We start from the raw sequence: 22,230 nt of genomic DNA, 5'->3' as shown, positions 1-22,230 counted from the left end.
ATGAGATAATATTGAAGAATCCTGAAGCTATATACTGGGTAGCTGCAGTTCAGAGTGTTTTTTTATACATATGTTTTCAATTTTAGGATAAGATACTCATATGAGACATTCACTGCTATCGGTTTACCACTGCAAGAATATTTAAATGGTCTCTATCTGTTGTGGTACACTAATTTTTGTATAAACACACAACACACCTTTTGTAAAACAAAAAGAATTATTTTCTAGGGGAAATAAGAGACTATTGAGACTCAGAATTAACTACAATCTACACTGCAATGTCAGCAACATCCTGCTGTTTCATTTCAAGAAAAGACGGGTGTACATCAATAATATTATTTCCATTGAAGATTTCAGAGTTGGACAATCAATGAAACATCACTGTTTCAGTAAGATGAGTTTGAAAATATTCCATGACTTCACCTTACAGTAAATGTAACATGGAAGCAGAGAGTGGGAAGGTGGAAGAACTGTATACACAGCTTTAGCACCACACCTCAGTATGATGCAATACACATGCTTACATGTATCAATCAGCAGAAACTTCTGAAACCTGAACTGTTTGTTCTGGTTTTTTGTTGTTGTTTTTTTTTCTTTTTTTGTATTGGAGCAGTAACAGTAAACATGACTATGAATTAACATTTAGCATGTATGATTTCCATTTCCTTTTTGGAAACACAGCTTGCTTTCAGATTTTTAGTTTCCCTGTGTTTCTGCCATGTCACCTCTCCTCGTGTGGAACCACTCTTTTGCAAGAGGGGAATTCCTGGTTCCTACACAGCCGAGTGTGTTTTTTTTCCCTCTCTCTCCCTCTCCCCTTTTCCCTTTTTTGTTTTATGGGAACTGAGGGGCTGAACCAGTGAGATGTTTTTCCTCAGAAGTGCTGTGTATTGATTCATTACGAGGGGGCGGGACACTCCCTCCCACTGCTTCCTTCTTACTGGGAAGTGACTGCCAGGGTTACCGGACTCAGAGAGCATGGGTGAGTGTGTGCATGAGAGGCAAGAAGACGGCGATACATAGGTATTTAAGTTGAAAAAACTAAGAGGTCATTTATAAGACTTCTCTTCTCTGCCTGGGAGGTTGTCGTTTGTACTGGAGACTCTGGTGGTAGCTTTGATAATGGTGGGCACGCTTTTTCCAGCAGGAAAATATGTTAAGAGTATTGTGTCAAATGGGGATCAGTTTGTCTCTCATGTAGGTGAGTATCAAGTACACAGGATAGGTATTGTTTGGAAACAAGTAATTGAATACATTATTAACTAGTATTGTGGAATTAACTAAGTGGCAAATTACTAAAAAGTAAAGTGACTAAACGTTTTAGTGCTTTAAGAAGTAATTTTCAACATGTGGTATTGCATCAGTTAAATTGTTACAGTCTGATAAAATGCAATTATTTGCTGGGTGTGTCTTTTTTGTACACACGCTATGATATGACCTGTATGTAAGAAGCTATAACATAACATTAATAGATCACATTTGGACTTTTAAGGGGCTTTCCAGCAGTTCACTTATTAAGGTAGTTGAACTGGTTCAGTTCCATTTAACGGAAAGAAAGAATTTCCTGATACTCCTCAGGTGTGGCTAGTATTCAACTGAGGATATGAAGTGCAGTGTGCCTGTCTCAGGAACTTAGTAATGATCAAACATTAAACAAATATGTGATTGAGATAACATTGACAAACTAAATGTAGTTATGCCATGACACATGTTCCAGCAGTGGGGTTTTTTAGGACCAAGAAGGTATTATTACAGACTGCAAAGGTTAACTAGACTTACTATTACAGACTGACAAGGTGTTGAGTAGTGCTGAGAGCTCTTAAATTTGTCACACTGTTAGACTATACTTCATGGTACTGCTTGAACTCTCTCACGTCTGTTTTTAGTTTAGTAAATGCGATTCCAGTGATGACTCTCAAAAGCTGTGTCTAATTTCCACAGCTGCATTCCCATGGACATAGTAACAAACTACTGCATCCAGTTTTCACTGAGTATCTTTACCTTGATATAAATTGGTATAATGGCTTTAAATATGTTCTTAATAAGTAACCATAATTGCAGCTTAAGGTGTGAGACCATTTTCATTTCAACAGTCTGGAACCCAATAGCCGATATGTGCTTCTCCTGAGTACTTGGCCCTGAGAACTGAATTCCATAGATGGTGGTCATGAAGTAGCTCATCTATGGACTCAGTTCTTCTGGCAGTGTGCTCTTTATCTGCATATAAAGCTGATCACTATATATGAAGCAATTATTGTATTTTGTTAAATCTAGAAAATGTTTGAGAAGATCTTTATAAATGTATGGTTTCAGCAATTGAAGAAAATTTTGTGAGAAAATAGCTGGATTTTCATTATTTAGAAACATGAAATCTAATACGTTACTAAGTGACAAACCATCCTTGTGTTGTTTTCTTTTTTGTTTGTTCGTCACACTGTATGTATTTAGCAATATGTGTGGGTGTGCTAAACAAATGGCCTCAGGAAGGCACATAAACTTGCATTACACGTTGTTATTCAGTTATTCAATGTCCTCATTTAAGAAAAAAGTATCTAAAAGTATTACCTTAACACAGTGAGCTGCATGTCATTACAATAAAACACCTTTGAATGCCTAAAGACATGTGATATATCTAGTGTTTCATATTTCACAGAAAGTACACACACACATATATATATATATATATGTAAAATAAGTCAATGTTTAGTAAAGATGTGGGTTAAAATATGCAAACATTACATATCCACCCACACACTGACCACAAATATATCTTATCTCTAGCTCCTGGTAAGTGACTCAGGATCATTCCATGGAAACTGGAAGTCAAGGCTACCATACAAAGAATGCTCACAGCTCATAACCATACTTGACAATCCATGACAAGCCATCTGAGATAAAATAACAACAAAGAAAAAATTATGACTCAGTTATAATGTCATAACATTGGGCTAAACACAAAGTGGGTTAAAGGCAAAAAAAAAGATTTACTAGCTTTAAATTTAATGATGAAATATAGTTACTGATATTCTACACACGTCCTTCTTTGCAGTAATAGGTAAAAATGTTCATTAGCAATTAAGACTATTAACAAATATAAACAAGATAATCTGGCCACTATTAGATAGTTTTCCTATATTTCATTTCTTCATTTCCTTCCTGACACTTTGAATCATACCATTCTCGTCATGATGACTCTGTACCCTGTCAGACCACCATCTTCTCCACCCTGTACTCCCGTTCCCCCATGCACAGCTTTCGCCCACACCACAGACTACCCCCTATGATAGCTGATGTTGACAGTGCCGCTGGGGTAGGTTCCACATTCTTGCCGCATGTCCTCTTTCACAAAGCCTGGAAGTTCCTAACTGACTCAGACACTATCTTCAGCTTTCTCCAGCTTGTATATCTCTCAGGGTGAAGCTCTCTGGTCATGTTCCACTAAGGGGCTCAGGAAGGCTACCCTGAGTGGTTCTGTTAATTGGCAGGTTTTGAAGATGGGGAGTATATAGATGGTGGTAATATCAATACCAAGGACTAGGTAGGAAGGCTGGTATAGGTACATAGTAATGGTGGACCTCCAAGCTATGTGGCTTTATCTTGACTGCATAGACAGTTCTGTGTGAGGACAGTCACTGGCTGCTGTGGAGCATTAGTGTGTGTAGGAGACAGAATGTGACCATGAACCTGTGGCTCTGCAATTGTGGAGCAACACAGAACATGAGGCAGTAATAGTAGTGTATGTATGAATAATGAAAGTTTGTGGTTGCTTGAAGTGGATGAAATACATATAAGTTATAAGGATATGCATATATACACTACCTGGTAGAAAATGCAACAGTGTTCAGTAGTAAAAAAATGCACACTGGTTGAACATAAGATCTAATATCCTACTTTATAAACAAGTCTTTAAATTGAAAACAACTGACAAATAAGATAATGATACAGAATAATAGTAGGCAAACAGAAGTTTGACGTTAATACATCATAATCAAACTCATGGGGGAATAAAAGTAAGATTAAAATGAATATTGGTCATTTTAAAATATAGTCATGAAATAGTTTTGAATGACGTGTTTCATTTGCCTGTCAACAATCAGAAAATGTATAAGAGTATTTCAGGATCCAAGCACAAGTCAAGCAAGCCTTTCTCGATGAGATTAGGTGTCACACATTTTTGCAGTTGATACTGGCCAACACAAGTAGCAGAGTCCTCGGTGTTTATCATGAGTATTCTAATGTGAAAGGATGTGGGTTCATTTCAATAAATGAAATAATGATAACGTATCCAAATACTCAATATATATTTTAAACAGCAGGTGGCGCCTGCTCCTGCCACAGATAAACAGCGTTCAACCTCTTAAACTTCAGGTTTATTGTTTGCTATTAATTTTAAGGCATATTGTTCATCAACGTAGTTACATTGAAACTAATATGAAAGGTATGTTTTACGAAAAGTTGACAAAGTTAACAACTTGCCAACTTTGCATATTCTACTAATTGATTTTACAAAGGCAATACATTATGAGTATTTTTGATTCGGTTTATTCATTTAGCATGTTAAAAATTAAATGTTAAATTTGTTAATCAAATTGAAGCCCACAAACTTCCTAATACTCCAATCATATCGCCATTCCTTTTCCGTCCCATCAGGCAAGGCCCTCTGAGCGGAATATATGTCATTTAAATAAAGAGGCCACGCCCCCGACCAGCCCTCAAACCCTAGGGGATATCGCCGCTGAGGCGTAGTTAAAAGATACATCTACATATGAGGAATTTCACAAAATTTAAATTTTGATCGTAAATAATTGATTTGCACAGTTCTAAATATCTTGTAGGAGAAAATCTTACAATCTCATTGTTTTCTGAAGACTTTTTACACTCTCTTGAGTGTCGCAGTGAAGGATGGATGATATGCGGCCTAGCAGCGGCGCCGCGGCCCACCTCGGCTTTGCGTCGCTGTTTCCCCCAGGTCTGCAAGCCATCTATGCGGAATGTAGGCGCTTGTACCCCGATCAGCCAAACCCGCTGCAAGTTACTGCCATCGTTAAGTACTGGTAAGCATTTTTGATATACATGCTTGTTGTGTTTTGGAAACCTTTATCAGAAAGACAGGAATTTTTAGAGGAAATATGTGGCTACAAAAATTTGGGAAGCCTTTGACTGTGAGCTAACAGCAGACGGATGCCTGGGTAGCTAGCTAGCTAGCTAGCAGGTTTAGTAGCAATCTGTTACGATCTTAAAACTACAGGTTAACCGAGCGTTGTATGTGGGAATTCAGGTATGTTGTGATGAGATCACCACTAATGACATGGTGGAAGGCACAGTTAAGGATGTTAATTTGTTGTAGCCTACTAAAGCATTTTGGTGCGGCTAGCTAGCTATGTTAGTGCAGTTATGCTAGCTGTCCTACAGGTTTGTTTGTGCGTGTAATGTTCAGTCTGCTAATAGTTAGTTGCTATCCAGTTAAGGACGAGTAGAGTCCGAGCTGGGATTTAACCTAGTTAAGATAACCTATCTAACGCTAGGTAAGTCACAGCTAACTAAATGGTAGATTTACATTAGTTGTAAGAGTTTTATCTAGCTACTGGTCTAAAAAAACTCATCAAATGTTGATATCCTGCACATCACCTTAATTCAAAACAAACGGTTCTTAATATCGTATCTAGTTATCTAGTTATCAGTGCACATAGCTGATGCTCCCTTATTATTTGGGTTTGCTTAGCCTTGTTTTTGAACTTCCATGATCTTGACACAGGTTAGGGGGACCAGATCCTCTAGACTACATTAGCATGTACAGAAACGTGGGATGCCCTGCTCTGGACGTACAGGAACACTGGCACTACGTGAGTCTTGGCCTGAGTGATCTGTATGGAGACAACAGAGTTCACGAGTAAGTGTTATAACAACTTTGTCATTATTTAGAAATTGTTTAGAAGAATGAGCTAAACAGATCAAAAAAGAAAAATCAATAACTTAAATAAATAAAATACAGTGCCACAGTCTTATTATAAAGAACCTCTACCAAGTCATTTTAAAGTCTTAGTCATTCTATTACCACATTTATTTGCTTCCAGTCTGTTCTATAGACATTCAAGTTAGGCATCAGAATGTGTAATGAAAGTAGATCACCCTCTATATTGGCTGTGTTTTCATTCTATTTAATTTTTATATAAAAAAGGACATTGAGTTTGAAAGCTTAGATTGAGACATAGTAGTGGTGATTTCTTGTTTTTATAGATACACTGGTCAAGAAGGTCCAAGCGGATTTGGCTTTGAGCTTACGTTTAGGCTGAAGAGAGAGCCTGGGGAGACTGCACCCCCAACCTGGCCAGCTGAGCTCATGCAAGGTTTGGCTCGATACGTCTTTCAATCAGGTATGAAACTAGATCTTAAAGAGCTTTTTTTCCCAAATTTTTCATTTTAACCTGTTTTGTTTAATGTTAACTGTTGCAAGTTCCCATCTCATAAAATCTGCAAAATTGCAAAGGCTCATATGCTTTTTCCATGACACTGTCATTACAACTCCTCACGTTCACAGCTTCATTGGCCAGCTTGGTGCGTGTGGTGGCAATGCTAAGTGCCCAGTTCTTAGTCTCTGTACTAGATGACTTCTTTGAACTGACTTTTAAAAACTACTTAAACTATAAGCTGGCACAAATGTTTAGAAACACTGTAGTTGGCCGTAAACTTAAATTACTTTGGAAAGTGGCTGTCTGGCTTATTTGAGAAGAAAGAATCTCGACAATCGAAAAATGTCCTCAATGAAATGTTTTACTAAGAAGCTCTAACATCTTAAAGCTTGTTTTTTGCAATGAACCAACCAATTTAAATGCCAACCAAGGGAGATTAAAAAGTTAAATTGGAAGGTTTGTGTCTGACTAGTCCTCAGTACTGGAAAAGAGGTTGAGTAGAATACAATACTAAATTATTGGTCATTGACCCTTCAGAATGCATTGCTTTGCAGTTTTTAAATGATCAGCTTCCTATTTAATTAAATTTTGTTTGAGTGTTTGGTGGAGAAGGTACAGTCGCTTGTCCTATCTGTAGATTGGGTCAGTTTGTGCTTGGAATCAACCTCTTGAAAAAAATAATAATTACACCTCAGTAAATAGACTCCAAAAAGGGATAAACTGGGGTAAAAGGGAACATCTGGATGTGGTAGAGTAATACAGTTCACTGCAGAACTGCATAACAGAACTATAGTTTAGGCCTAATTAGGGGTGGGCGATCTGAAGATTTCATATTGTGAACAATCTTGATGTGTTCACTCTATTTTTCAAGAGAATCGTAGTGATCATGACATTTTATGTTCTACTAATGTTTTGAAACTTCACAAAAAACCTAGCTCATCATAATACATTCACAAACCAACAGAATGATTGGTTGCAAAATGGCTGTTCTGACTGGCATGTTATACCATGAAACTATACCATCAAATCTCTTTTGTTTGTGATGCATTTCAAAAACATTTCAACATGATTGATTTAGCAGCACGATAGCTAAGGAGCTTGTCTCAAAAGGGAGCTCTATTTGAGAAGTGTGAAGGTGATGGCTATTTACAGTCATAAACCTTGTTGGACATTTATTAGCATTTTCAGAGATAATATGACAAATATATATTCATCCACTTTATCTGAAGGAACATACTGAGTGAGTTTCACTCAGGCCGTAGGTCACCAGACTTTGGTATCTTATGAGGTCCCGAAACATAGTTATTATTGATGTACACACTAGAACATTTTAAAAAAAAAAACCTATAAAACCAGCAAATGACTGAAAGAGGCAGTCACATTCTATCGACGGATATGGTGCCATTTAAAAATGTGTACAACAGGTTTTAATGATCATTTTGAAAACCATGTCTGTAATTCAGTATTGTGTTTTAAATGGTGCAAATTGATAAGTCCATAGACTTTTTAGAATCTGGATATTCTGAACAGTACGTGGAAAGAAAAATTGCTATTCAGCTCGTGGATCATGATTGGGTGTTAAAAACATTGTGATATGGGTTTTTGGGAAGATTGCCCACTTCTACTCCTAATACATTCTGTTCTCTTGTGGGCATTTATATACATAGTAAAGCTAAATAATTTGGCATACGTCTTTTATTTTATTTTTTTATCAGTTATTTTAGATAGACATTTTGTTTGTTTCTACCTTTCTGTTTTAAACTAGAGATGGCACAAATCTGATACCATGTATTGGCATCGGGTTGATATCAGCAAAAATGCTGGATTGGATATCGGTGAAGAAATTTTTCAGGAAGCTGATCTGATACCATCACAAATCCACCCTGAAAATAGCACAGCAGTGCTTTACAGCAGCACATTGCATGTGATTATTGCCAAGTTAGTTTGAGCAAGTTGCATAACCACTGGGCTAGTTTGAGCACATACCGCTGTAGAGTTCAACTGTAGTGTTTTCTTCCCATTAATGATTAAGAACTGTTATGTTCAAATTGAAACATCCATGCACTTGCACACACATGATTTCTATTGCTATCATTTTGATGACCAAGTGTGGCGAACAGATTATCGGCCTTCTAAAGAGACCAATTCAACGAGACAAATTAGCATTTTTGCACTATTCACTGCCATGGAGCCACGACCAAGAATACATTTGTTTATTAATCCATTCTTTAAAAAAAAAAAAAAAAAACCAAACAATTGCGTCTCCAATTTGGCCATGAAGCAAAGGATGTTTGGGGTCAGGGATAGGAGAAACCTGACAAACTGAGAAGGAGAGGAGAAAAAAAATAACTGAACACGTAAAGCACTCTCCTCTAAATTCATGAAGTTAATTACTCTGTGGCTTTAGTATATTCAAACCACATGAAACAATGGGGGGAGGAATGCTGCATGTCATTAGTCTGCTGAATTTTATGGTAGACTTGAAATATTGAATAAGAAGCTAGAGAATAATGTAACTTCAGCTATATTTATGTAAAATGATATAGGTTTTAAACATAGGTTTAAAGAGAGAATAGAAGTAGCTTGCATGTGCAGGTGTGTGCACAGAGAGTACAATAAAGCTGAGAACCAAGCAGGCAATGACCAAGGCTGACAGTAAGGCAATGGAAGGAAAAATCGCTTCATTCTTGTAAACAAAGGTGTTTTTTTTTAATCTGTCATATCCATGCATCTGTAAAAATCTGTAAAAATAGCATATATAATATGTCCCACACAAAACACTTCCCCCAAATAAATGAACCAGAACTACTCAACAGTGGTTTTTAATGAAAACATGTCAGATCAGTATCAATATTAGGTGATATTCAAAGATATCTGTATCGGATCGGTACAGAAAAACGTATCGTACCATCTTTGTTTAGACCTTTTAAATGTATTAGTTTTTTCCTCAAATGTATTCTTTTTATCTAACAGAAAACACATTCTGCAGTGGTGATCACATCTCGTGGCACAGCCCTTTAGACAACAGTGAGTCTCGAATCCAGCACATGCTGCTCACAGAGGACGCCCAGATGCAGCCAGTGCACACACCATTTGGCCTCGTCACCTTCCTTCAGGTGAGACATAACCAGTGCACATGGTTTTTGGCCTTGCCACCTTCCTTAAGGTGAGGCACAGCAAATGTAAAGTTAATCTAGTTTCTAAGGCAGGATCCATTTTTCTCATACTAATAACCAGTCCCTAAATACCACTTTGGTGTAAGGTATATTTAATTCAGTCTATCCAGAATTTAAAGTAAATGCTTCACTATGCCTGTCACAGTAATCACGTTGTTATCTGATATGACTCCGATCATTTCACTCAATTGTTACATTCCACAATCATAGGATTTGGTCAGAAAAAACACAGTGCAATTGTAATGCTTTTCCGTTAGTAGGCCTGAAGCAAATATGCTGCATATTTTTTCAAGCAAGATGATGACAGAGAGGTGTAAATAGGATATGTTGAACCGATGGGTCTGTTTATTTATAGCAGAGAGATTCCTAGGTGTGCAACAGTGAGCTTGATCGCTCCAGTGAAAGTTATTATGGCAATAGTTTATAGATGGATTTTTTTAATAAGTTTTGGTATGTTCAAAGTTTGTGTGTAAAGCATTCAGAATAAACAGCTGATCTGTCTTTTAATATTAAGTAGCATATAGTTGTCAAACTATTTCGCAAAGATCATAGCATGTAAAATCCTTTTAACAATATTGCAGAAGGAAATTTCATTCTAATTAGATAATACACACAAGTGCTTGTTTGCGGGTTGATGTTTATTAGCAATCTGTAATAAATATCCTGAATCACGGTGTTGCTGGGTAGAACTACGCAACTATGTTACCAGCTCTTTAAACATTAAAACACTGGGTATGACACAAATTAAGCCCCTTTGGACATAGTAAACTAAATAGGGATTCTAACACTCAGTTACACTAGCAAATTCCACTTCGCTTTTAGTTTTATATAGTTCTGTAGAATTTAGTTTTATTGCAGTCAACATGGCAGATTGTTGATTCATAATCTGCTTATTATACAGTGATCATCCAACATTTGGCACATACTCGGGGAATTTCCCGTTTTGAAGCAGTCATCAATACTGAAGGGAACAAGTACATCTTTAATGATACAATAAAAACATGGGGCTTATTTTTACAAGACATTCAAATGTCTAATTAAGCCTCCTTCTGTTTGTCTTAACAAGCAAATGTGTATCTTGCCATTAAACATACAGTTTTACATATGATGTTGTATTGTTGCCAAGAGGATTAGGGGAAAAATAACTGTCAAGTCGAGAGGAAAGCAGGGGAGCAAGGAAGTTGGAGAGAATAATACTGTGTTTACTTGCTCATTACCGCACCTCTTTTCTGCCATTAGCCATGGAAGAATTGGCTAAAGAGGTTGCTCGTGTGCAGTTCCCTGCACACTGTGCATGTTTGAGTACAGTCTTTGTAGAATGTTTAGAATTACAAATAAGTGTTGCCCTGACCAGTTGAGGTACCATTTCTGAGTTTGTTTCACTAAAATAAAAATTGTCTTTAGCTTTTCAGTTTTATTTTATATAATGTTGCAAATTAAATGTTGCTTAGAATCTCAATGCAGATTTAGAAAATCCAGGTCAAACTAAGCAGCTTGTTGCAAACTGCAGAAAATTTTAGCTTGAAGTGATGGTATATTTGATAAAGTAAGAACAAGATTTATTAAATTTAGTAGGGTTTTTTTGGTTTGTTTCTTCTGATAACCAGTTATATTTTCTCACTGTCAGTTAGACTCTTTAAAGGGAAATGAGGTCATTTTTGTTGAGGTGGAGAACAAACTTTTTATATCACTTAGTGTCATCGTATTAATGACAAACTAAGATCTTAGGCTTTTGAAATGCAAAGCAACTATTTTGATATGCTATGAGTAATCAGTACCTAACGGTGCACATTTTCAGTATCAATGATTTTGTGGTCATGTTATTGTGGGATTTTTAAGGTAGCTTATCTTGCCTTTAGTGCTCCTGCTTTTTTGGTTCAAAATCCTAAAATGGCACATGAAATGTAACCTCCATAGATGAGTCCTACAAACGCAATTAACTTCCAGTTGCCTTATGTTACCCACTGTTTGGTTTGGAATGTGTGAATTCGTAATATTTGAAAGGGGCCCTTTAAGCCAGGGAACAAGCCGCTGTTAAATGTGTCCTTTTATTGGAGCGTGTCCTTGTGAAAGTGTTAATTGTGTTTATCCTCGGTGCTCGGCAGATTGTGGGCGTGTGCACGGAGGAGCTGCAGGCAGCACAGCAGTGGAATGGTCAGGGCATTCTGGACCTGCTGCGGGGAGTGCGTGTGTGAGTGTGCCCAAAGCCAGGCTCGACGCAGAGCAGCACAAAGCTGTCTTCCTCCAGTTGGAGACCTGCTGCAGCATGAGCACATGCTTAATGAGTCCTGTGGAGAAACAGCACATTCACTCTAGACAAGCCTTGTAGATAGAGCTCTCAAATATTGTCTGTTAAGCATAAATAAGAGACTAAATCGTTGTGGGTATTACTGGTTCTTGATGTTATATTGCATCTATTATATTATTGTGTTTTGCCATTACTAAATATTTAGTGTTTAACAAAAACCCCAAATCTTCTTTCAAACTTCTATCGTCCTAGAGTTAAATGAGTTGGTGGCCTGCTTTGTTTTCCTGTCATTAATCATTAACTGTGTATGTAAATGGGCCTTTCTCTCATTTTTCTTTGTAGTGCGGGAGGTCCGTGGTTAATCACTGACATGAGGAGAGGGGAGACCATATTTGACATCGATCCTCATTTGCAAGTAAGGCTTTCTTTAGTTTACTGCAGTGCTGTCTTCCTCCTTTCTCTGTTTCTATTTTGTAGTATTCACTGTTCCTCAAATCTACATTTCAAACTGTCATTTTTATTTTATTGTTTGAGCTTAGATATTGTATTTGAGAAATACTTGAAGAGAATTTTGCTTTCTTTCTGAAAATTTATATCAGGAAATTATATAGTTTGACTGACTGAATTTAGATGAATGTCAGACAAATTCAGTTGAATATAACATTGGTAACATTCTAATCAAAAGCAAGTGAGAGAGTTCAGTAATGATTTTGCACTCTGTATAATTTTTCCACTTGGTTGATCAGCCAAGATGTTTGGTGTCTGTTGTTAGTTTTGCATTCTAGTGTCGAGGATAATCTAGCAAGAAAGCATTGGAAATGATTTTATCCAAAATCTTGTCTGTAAATATGTGCCAATCTTGACACACTTGCTTTACACGGCATTCTTTTCGGCACCAAACATGCCTTGGACAAATGACTACATTTGGGAAACTGTAAATTCGATTTTTTTTTTTTTGTGCCAAACCATTCTTTAATAAGTTTGAGTGGTCCATCATCTAGTAATGGTGTAAAATTCTGTCACTGCTGTCTTTGTTCAAAATAAAGCTGAGGCCTTCTGACCACATTGACAAACACCAACAGACACTAAAAGCAATCATCAAATTGCACACACAGAGAAAAACGGAGAAAACTAATGAACATATCTTACTTTCGTACATATAAGAGGGGCTTTATTGAGTTGTGGTCACTGCGGTTTGCGGGCCAGTTTATTGACACAAGTTCATTGCACTGTTAACATGCAACTTCTCTCTCAAACTTGGAGAGAGATGGTTGCGTTTAGATTTTCACCACTGTGGTCCCCACACATATACTCAGGCCTAAGGCGCAAACATGTCCTCCCATGTGCATCTGACCTGCTGGCCATGTGTACGTATGCCATGCATTTCCCAAGCAGGACAGAGTGGATAAGGGCATCGAGACAGACGGTTCCAACCTGAGCGGTGTCAGTGCCAAATGTGCCTGGGACGACCTGAGCCGACCTCCCGAGGATGAGGATGACAGCCGAAGCATCTGTATCGGATCACAGCCACGCAGGCTGTCCGACAAGGGTGAGGGATTTACTGCTCTGAGAAATACTAATCAGTGGAGCAGAGAAGCTCAGATGAATACTGAATGGCTGCATGAATGTACTGAACTGAGTTTCGCAGAAGCAATGTGAAGCAAAAACCTTTTATAAATCATCTTTAGATCGTAGCACAAGTATTACACTGAACACACAATCTCTTTTTCAAGATTATCTTAACACTACAATGATTTTGGGAAATGGAGCCCTGATCCTTGGTTTTTTTATTTTAATAGAATTGCTGCCTTGTATTTGTCTAAAATGACATTGTACAAGTTAAGAATTGCTAAAAAGTTTTCTTGTGTTGTATGTGCAGACACTGAACAGATCAGGGAAGCCCTGAGGAAAGGACTGGAGATTAACAGCAAGTCTGTCTTACCCCCCATTAACAATCAGAGACACAATCAAGACCGGCCACTGTAAGTCCTACATTTTCACAGCTGTGCTTTAGCATCACCACACTGCATGACATTTCACTCTTAATTCATTTTTAAAATGGGCTTAATTATGTTGATAAGGTAGCTGTGGAGGGTAGCATACACTATACTGGTTTAGCTGAGGGTAACTGAAGGCAGAGTTTCTTAGGAAGACCTGGTGAAATTGGCACACATGTTGTTGATTTACTGAGCCACCTGTTCTCAAGTATGTAGAATAGATATAGTAAGAGGACATGCCAAGAGAAGCTGTTCAGAGGTTTACAAACAAAAAAACAAAACAAAACTATTGGTCCACAGTGAGAGAGTTTGAAATGGCCTTCTAACTTGTTCTTATTTCATAACTCAGGGAATTGTCCAAGGGCTGAAGCAAATGGTTACTTTAGTAATCAACAAATCTTTCGATTATATTTTCGATTCGATATGATTTTCCTAGATGTTCCACAATGTAAGTGGTTACATGTCAAATTATCCATGTAATGTAGATATATTAAAAATATATATTGTCTACATTTTAAAATACAATTGTTTGTTTAGGTCTTTTGTTTGGATTTGATTAAATGTTGATTGAAAAATCTACAACAGTATCAGGGTAGGAATACTAAAAGAGATACTTTTATTTTGACAGTACTTTCACTTTATTTAATTTCTTTCATTCCATAATGATTTTATGGATATGTGTTTGTCTCATAAATTTGAAAAGGAAAAAAAAAGATTCACAAGTACATATTACAAATAAATAATTTTCAGAGATTAATTTGATCTAACAATAGTGAAATTTGTGAAAGGTATGAGTCCCAGAGACTTTGTGGTTAACAGGAACTGCACTAGTGCTTCAGGATTTCACCCACACACTATATGTAATATGTACACCTACCATGCTCTCTTTTGGAGAACACCAAGTTGGTACTCTGGAGGCCTGATAAGGGTGTAAAATTCTTTACAGGCCAAGTATATTTTAACTTCTTGGTTGAGGTTGTGAATCTTTAAATCTGAGGAAGCCTGACTAGCTGCGCAGTATAAAAGCAGTGTGAGTGTCTCAGCCATATTTAAGTTTTTCTAGTCTTATTTGGATTTGTTTTATCTTACCTAAGATATGAATTATATCACAGTGGTAAGATCTCAGAATTTGCTCTCAGGAGCAATAACCTTTGGCTGTCACTGTGAAGTAGGAAAACAGCTGCTAAGCAACATGTCCAAGTTTAAAACTGTGATACAAATTGTTTATGCTTGAATATTACAAGCCTATGCATTAGTTGTACTATGAATTAGAATGACAGCCGAGAGAATAGTTTCACACTGTGCTTGCCTAACATCAATTGACTGATATATAAAAACATTGGCACATATGGTAATAACATCAACCATGAATAACAAAGGAACGGTCTGTTCAGTAGACACTTCTTTAAGGTTCTAATAGGAATTGTACAGTGAGTGGGAAGACCCATCGTTCTGCAAGTTACCAATCACAATGCAAATGAAAAAAAAAAAAAGCTGCAATCACACAAAACATATTCATCAAAATGACAACACGTACTACATTTCAGAAATGCCATGCAAATTCATGAACACTATAGAAATTCAGAAAACACTTTATTTAAAATGACAAGACCTCATTTTAGAAAACGCACAACTCCCAGTCACAACACAACGGAAGTGTTGTTTCCAGGGGACATGAAAAGGGGATGGACAACCAAACAGCTAGTGAAACGTAATTTATATTTGCAATTACTACGGTTTTGTCATTGGTATATGGCAGTTGGCCTATTTGTGCTTCACATTCATGTGAATGTTGCTATTGCCTGGTCTTAAAGAATGCTGATAAAACACAATTCCATTTAACACAAGTATAAACCTGACCCTGCCAAAATAACTAGCTGCATTCAGTGTTACTATTTTACATTCAACTTCAACCTAATGAGATTCTAACACAGATCATTTTTTGTCTATATGCCTACATTCAGTGTTTATTTCAAATCATATTTTGCAAGTATATAAAAACACACTTCAGATAAGATATTAAGAATAAGACAATTGACCAGTTGGTCATTGTAGCAGACCAGCTAACTGTGTTTCGGAAATGTAGCGCATGTGTTTTCATTTTGATGAATATGCTTTGCGTAATTGCAGCGTTTTTGTTTTTTTGGGGTTTTTTTTTTATTTGCAGCGTGATGGGTCTTCTTGGCCACTGTAGAATTGGACTGAAGGCACTGATGGTGTGTTCTGTGTGCAGGATTTTAATTATGTTGCTGGGAGCTAGTTTCAAACGCTCTCATATTGATCTCAATGCGATCTCGCTGATCTCAGCACATGGCTGGGCTAATCTTGGCCCCCTGCTGCATACTCCCCACTTGGTTCTGCGCACCTTCCCCTGCTTGCACGCACAGCTCCTGCTGTGGCCTTGCCATGCGTTCAGAAATGGAGCTTTAACATTTACCCAACATCCATCTTTTAGGTTTTCTTTATTCCTTTGTTCTTTTTTGTGACACACGTGGGTAATTATTTTAAAGTCCTGTTAATTATACAAACATGAATTACATAAGCATTAATTTAGATTCTGGTCATAATTAAAATGAAAACCTTTTTGTACTTTTTGAAAACCACTGGTGGATATTGGCTCTGTACGTGTGTGGTGTTTGTCTGTCACCGTGCATGTTTTGTTTTCCTGCTACCTGAGATTCCTTTAATACATTGAATTTGAGATTCTTTTAATACCCTAGGACCTTTTACTACATAAGGGAAGTGTATTAAGAATGTTATGAATTTAGTAGTATGAATGTAAACAAGTAGCAATGTGCTGTTCTTCCACAGAAAATGTTATATGGTTTGTCTGATATTTTGACTCTGAAACTGGAGCTGCTTGCATCCAACAGACCATCAATACCATGAAATACCAGCCTTCATTTTTAGATTTACATGGTGGGGCTGGAGTGTTTTCTCCAACTCTGGTTTCTAACTTTATCATAAACAAAGAAGTCTTTTGTATTGTATTTGGTGTCAAAATAACAAAGGGTAATATAATGAATGTACAGTAGTTTTAAAATGCAGCTTTCATCTCAAGACTTTAATAATCCAAAGTGCACAACAGCCAGAGCCAAATAGCATTGGGGGAGAAACCTTTACAAGGGGGAGAAATCCTTAACAGCGGTGGATGTTGTTTCCTTTCAACATTAATTCAAAAAGCTTTCCATTTGCCACTGACTGGCAAATATGACACCAGCGATCAAACTTTGAATATCCTAATGCATTGTGTGGTGCTGAAAGCATTTCACACCCCTCTTAAAAATGGGAGTGGAGCGGTAGTCTTTGTCCTTAGTGGCTGTTGAAAGGAAGGAAATTGATTTGCCTCTTGGCAGCAATGGTAAATGCATTAATTTCTCTTTGGTGCGGTACAAATTTACCCCTAATTTCTCCATAGAGAATCAGTTGGACATTTGCAGAACAAGCAGAATTCAAGGTAAGAACCAACCAGAAGAAAGGTGAAATGCAGTGCTCAACAAAAATGGACAAAGTTTATGACTAATACAGGGTGCTCACTTCAATATTTGCAGGTTACATTTTGTCTTGAAAGCAAAGGTACACACAGTGGTTCTGTGGTACACAGGATAAATATTGTATTGTCTATTCCAGTGATAAACACAAAATTTGGATGCAAATGGTGTAGTTCAGTGACACAGTGGTGAATCTCTTTCTGCTTACCCTGAGTCTGTTTGTCATCTTTACGATCTGTTTTCTTTGCACTCAATTTGAGGGTTACATCTTGGCTTCTTAGGAATATAACTGGAAGCTTATAGCAGTAGTTCTGGGTTTCTACCCCAGATGTTTGCAACTAAGGTGCTCCTAAATGCAGGGATTTGTAATGTTGCCTTACCCGGCATTAAAAAAAGTAAGTATAGGTTGTACACTTGCTAAAACAGCATTTGAAAGGCTATTATTAATGGAGCATTTATAACCTATGTAAAATGTGGACTCTTCTTGTTTCATTTTTGTGGGCAATGTTTGTTTAACTTCTTAAGAACCTGTTTGTTGTTGGGCTTTATCTATACCATACACATTTTATACCTTAGAAGCTGGTTGAAAAAATGTTTGGCTATGGGCTACTAAATGTACAGCTATTTTATGATTCTGGGTAAGCAGAAAAAGTCACCTGTAATGTGCCTTGTATTGTTGCTTAACAGCTGTAGAATTGTTTTTGTTGTTTTGTTTTTTGTTTTTTTGGAACGTAGATCCCTTGCAACAGAACACAGGAACAAATTAAATTAAAAGGCTAAGCTACTCATCCTGTCTCCTTCATCTCTCCTCCCCTCTGTGCGACTGCTTTGGCCCCAACCCTGCTGCCACACCCTCTTGCCCCCTGCAGAAGTCGTAAGGACAGCCTGGAGAGTGAAGGCTCCGCTGCTATTGTTCCTCATGAGCTGGTAAGAACACGGCAGCTGGAAAGTGTGCACCTTAAGTTCAACCAGGAGTCTGGAACTCTGCTCCCACTGTGCCTTAGGTAATGTACACCATGCACACACATGATCTCAGCCTCACTTGCATATATACCCTCTCACAGTCTCTATCTGTGTTTGGAGTTAAAATACTTTTCATAGACAGGATAGAAATAAGTGCACAGATGTTCAAGTTCGCAAAATTTGAGCTTTTCCCTGGCCACTAGGGAAGGTCTGTTATTTTCTAAACACAAGTTCCTTTATCCCCACATCATTGTTCTAGAAAACCATTCTGGCTCTTCCTACATTAGTGGCGTACCTGCCAGCTTTTTAAAGAAACTGAGTAAATCTTTTTGATACTAGTTCTGGAAAGCTTAAATATAGCTGGCACTAAAAGGTTTCAGCATCAACCTCAAATTTGATGTGTAATTTCTCTGTTGGCTTGGCGGGAAACAATGTCCACGCTCTGCTCATTGAGGAGCTTTTGTTTTAAAACTAAATGGGACTCTGTGCCTTTTTTGTTTGAGATTAAAGGAGATCTGAATGAATGTGGCTTGAAGTTTTAGGTTCTGTAACCACTACACTACCTGTACGTGCCTGTCTTTTTATTTATTGAGATGTTTCCTCCTTTTCTTTGGCCCATCATAGAGGTCGTTTGCTTCATGGGAGACACTTCACATATAAAAGTATCAATGGTGACACAGCTATTACGTTTGTATCTACGGGAGTGGAGGGGGCTTTTGCCACAGAAGAGCATCCGTATGCGGCACATGGACCATGGCTACAGGTACAGCATGTTCAGTGCTTTTCCCCACTTGCATGCCATGTCATTCTGCAAGAATAACCTTGTCTTTTTTTCTCGTTTAGATACTGCTTACTGAAGAATTTGTTGAGAAGATGCTAGGGGACATCCAAGATCTAAGTAATCGTGAAGAGGTGGGTAAAAGTTCAGTGCATGACCCCTTTTTAGTAGGAATTTATACAAGATTGGGACAACTGAGTTCTTAAACAGATCAAACACATTTCCCCCCTGTCCTTCAGTCCAAGCTACCAAGAGAGTACAGCTGGCCTGATAAGAAGCTGAAGATCTCTGTCCTGCCGGATACCGTGTTTGACAGCCCACTGCAGTAAGACTGAGAGGCTGTGACTACCCCCACATCTCTAGAGAAGAGCTGAGCCACAGGGCTCCAGTGAGACTCATGCCTACACACAGTTGGAGGAAATGGACGTGCAGACGCTTCACTCCCTCTGACAGCTCTTGGTACAAGACACTGAATATGCCTTTTCTCCAAGTTTAAAGTCCATTATGCCACTTTCCTATTGACTGTTTTTTTTTCCCAGCAGACAGGCTTTACCTTAATTGTGTCCAGATGCCACAATCTACATATGTGCCTGCATAGTTGGTCACATGTAGGAGGTTTTGATAATTTTTTTGTTGTTGTTTTTGTTTTTTGTTTTTTTACTTTACTCCCATACCCCAAAGACTTTTTATGGTCCTCAGTAAGCTAGATATTTGCATCAGTTTGGCTAATTAATTTAAATAACCTCCTCCCATGCTTTAGTTCCTTGAGTGAAAACTGATATAGTTTGATTTTTTAAAAAAGCTTATCATATGAACTCAGCTCTTGTAGAGTGCTACAGATGTGGTTTGCAGGAAAACATCTAGTTTTTTTTATAGGGTGGGTGTAGCACATTTACACTTTACCCAAATCTCTCTCTAAGGATTATGGTTAACATAATTTTCTGTGCTATAAATGAGTATGGTCCTAAATCATTTTAGTTTTTTTTTTTTTGTTTTTTTTTTTTCTCAAATAGTAGTGTTTTCTTAAATTCATTACAGTGTTTAGTTTCATTTTATAGAACTGCCTTTTTGTGTTGTATGTCAAATGGTTAATTATGCCAAAGGTGGAGTTGACAGTGGTTTATGGGTTTGTCTTCAGCCAGTATATTTTAACTGCATCTGTCGTATACCATCATGTATCGCCTTGGCTTGGTAGGAAAGATTAAACACTTTTTTTTTTCTTTTTTTTGGTTAAAGCACCCATCAGATTAAAAAAATGGTGTGGTGTTTTGCAAGAACAGATTATAGCTGCCTGTCTCTGTCTAGTGTGAAAATGAACAGAGAAAGCCAACTGCTAGCAGCAAAGCTATCATCACAGACCTCCCTCATGTGACGAAAAGCACACTGATAAATCAAAATATAATGAATTTAAACATTTCAGAAGTTGAATTACTGAACCTTATGGATTTGGTTCATTTTTCCCTCATAGATTAAACATACCAGTGCCTATTTGAGGCTATTGTAAGCACAGTCTGTCAGTATAATTTAAGTTTTTAGTCATGATATACTGTATACCAAAGTCAGTGTTTAACTAGCATTTTCATGTCATAAGAGATATGCAGCCCAGTTCACCATTTTCCTTCCCTCATTTCTTGAACTATTTAATATGTACTGGTTAACATTTCCACCAGACATCCCCATTCTTCTGTTCTGTACCGTGCCTCTTTGTGAATGTGAAAGGTGTTTATGAAGACAGCAGTATGTCTTCAGAAAAGGCATTATTTCCTCTTTATTTCCTGTTCTTATTTTCACAAGGTGTTACAAAGAGCTGTCAACGTTTTTTTCGAGAGCGGGCTTTTAGTATATTCTTTTTATATTCCTTCAAATCACTAAACTGCCTGTTTATTGTTACCCTTAAGTGCATTAAAGTGTATTTACACAAATTGTTGTATAGTCAAGTTAGCTTTTTAAACTGCTGATTAAAGCACAGCCAAGACCATGTTTGTGTTAATAATCCAACATTGATTGAGTGGAAATAATATAATTGTGATGTTCTATGCTTTGCAGATTAATTGGGTCCCCTGCAGTCTTTCTTCAGCAGGTGGTGCTGCAGCTCTAAGCACCATTCATTTTAAAGTCTTGCTAAATGGGGACAAAAACCATTTTATGTACAATAAATAGGAGTTCTTCCTGGTAACATTTTACATACACATAAATACAGTTTTACAGCACTTTTTTCAGTTGTATCTGCTCTTTAAAAAAATTTGTAATGAAAAATGAACTTTCAATACTCTTGGGTTGCTCTTAGGTGCTGCTGGTAAAATTTTATTTTATTTTATAGGAATATGCAAGTTGTGAGGTGCCCAATAAATAATGGACCACATGATTAATCTATTTCACATGTGATTTCTTCATAACCAGCCCATGCTTCAGTCACATTACAAAAGTAGTTTATAGTCAGTGGAAACATACCATGTAAATTCAAGTACACTGGAAACAATCCATTTTATCGGAAGCATCTACTTTGGCACTTATTCTCTGGTCACATTAGATACACCTTTCTTATAGATGCATTTTATAGCTGTATGCATACAGGCTGCAAACTAATCTGCAGTTTGATGTTAATGCCACTGCTGGGTTTAGAGTGGTCATTAATCATAAAATCTCGATAGCAGTGCTGTGATTAGGATGCTGTGAGTATGGCTAACATGCAATGTACTTGGCAAAAGATGTATAGGCTGTGGTCTATAACTACATACTTCAGGGTGCTGTGTGTAAAGTGTAAGCTTCACACTTAGTGCTCAACATCATGGAAGTTCATTTTTAAATATTTACATAGAAACATTTCACGTACATCTGAAAAATACTAAATATATTAATCTATTATCCACATATTGCATTCAAAACTCTTGAAAATGGTCAAGTTCACTCTGAGGTCATGTATTCTAAAATTAAATCTTTTTGATAAGTTAAAGAAAAAAAAACTATCAGTGCAAGCACACTTCTAGAACTGCTAGTACAGTTTGCCTAGGGCCTGCAGTGGAAACACTTCAGCACTGTTAAATCCCATTATAATAGCAGGAAACAGCATTATCTTTTACAGGGCAAACAAGTATAAGAAAAAAAGTGACTAAGGAAATGTGCATAAATAAATACTTTGCACCTGTTGATATGGCAGCTAACAGAAA

General features: G+C 37.3%; 1 protein-coding gene across 5 annotated transcripts; it reads left to right on the top strand.

The window, feature by feature from the left end:
- Nucleotides 1-1,017: 1,017 nt before the first annotated feature.
- On the top strand, nt 1,018-21,432 carry sufu (suppressor of fused homolog (Drosophila)). Of its 5 annotated transcripts, XM_081724260.1 has the most exons (14): nt 1,018-1,201; nt 4,869-5,054; nt 5,756-5,890; nt 6,238-6,374; nt 9,384-9,526; nt 11,692-11,777; nt 12,177-12,249; nt 13,227-13,383; nt 13,714-13,816; nt 17,250-17,288; nt 18,192-18,326; nt 18,910-19,048; nt 19,129-19,197; nt 19,303-21,432. In XM_081724260.1, the coding sequence occupies exons 2-14, from the start codon at nt 4,903-4,905 to the stop codon at nt 19,390-19,392; spliced, it is 1,458 nt and encodes a 485-aa protein (XP_081580386.1). In that variant the 5' UTR covers nt 1,018-1,201; nt 4,869-4,902; the 3' UTR covers nt 19,393-21,432. The 5 variants fall into 5 exon arrangements, with proteins under 5 accessions (XP_081580386.1, XP_026879385.1, XP_026879387.1 ...); XM_027023584.3 differs by lacking the exon at nt 1,018-1,201 and having other exon boundaries at nt 4,676-5,054; nt 13,230-13,383; XM_027023583.3 differs by lacking the exon at nt 1,018-1,201 and having other exon boundaries at nt 4,677-5,054.
- The last annotated feature ends 798 nt before the right edge of the window (nt 21,433-22,230 follow it).

This window comes from Electrophorus electricus, chromosome 12 (genome assembly GCF_041902795.1).
Source record: "Electrophorus electricus isolate QZ-2024a chromosome 12, ASM4190279v1, whole genome shotgun sequence".
In the NCBI taxonomy this organism is placed as follows: domain Eukaryota; kingdom Metazoa; phylum Chordata; class Actinopteri; order Gymnotiformes; family Gymnotidae; genus Electrophorus; species Electrophorus electricus.
This window is presented reverse-complemented; position numbering and strand designations above follow the sequence as displayed.

Bases quoted from the DNA above. Each gene is read 5' to 3' on its own strand.
- sufu (XM_081724260.1), top strand. From the start codon at position 4,903: ATGGATGATATGCGGCCTAGCAGCGGCGCCGCGGCCCACCTCGGCTTT. The intron at 19,049-19,128 runs GTACAGCATGTT...TTTCTCGTTTAG, and splicing joins CACATGGACCATGGCTACAG to ATACTGCTTACTGAAGAATT. The intron at 19,198-19,302 runs GTGGGTAAAAGT...CCTGTCCTTCAG, and splicing joins ATCTAAGTAATCGTGAAGAG to TCCAAGCTACCAAGAGAGTA.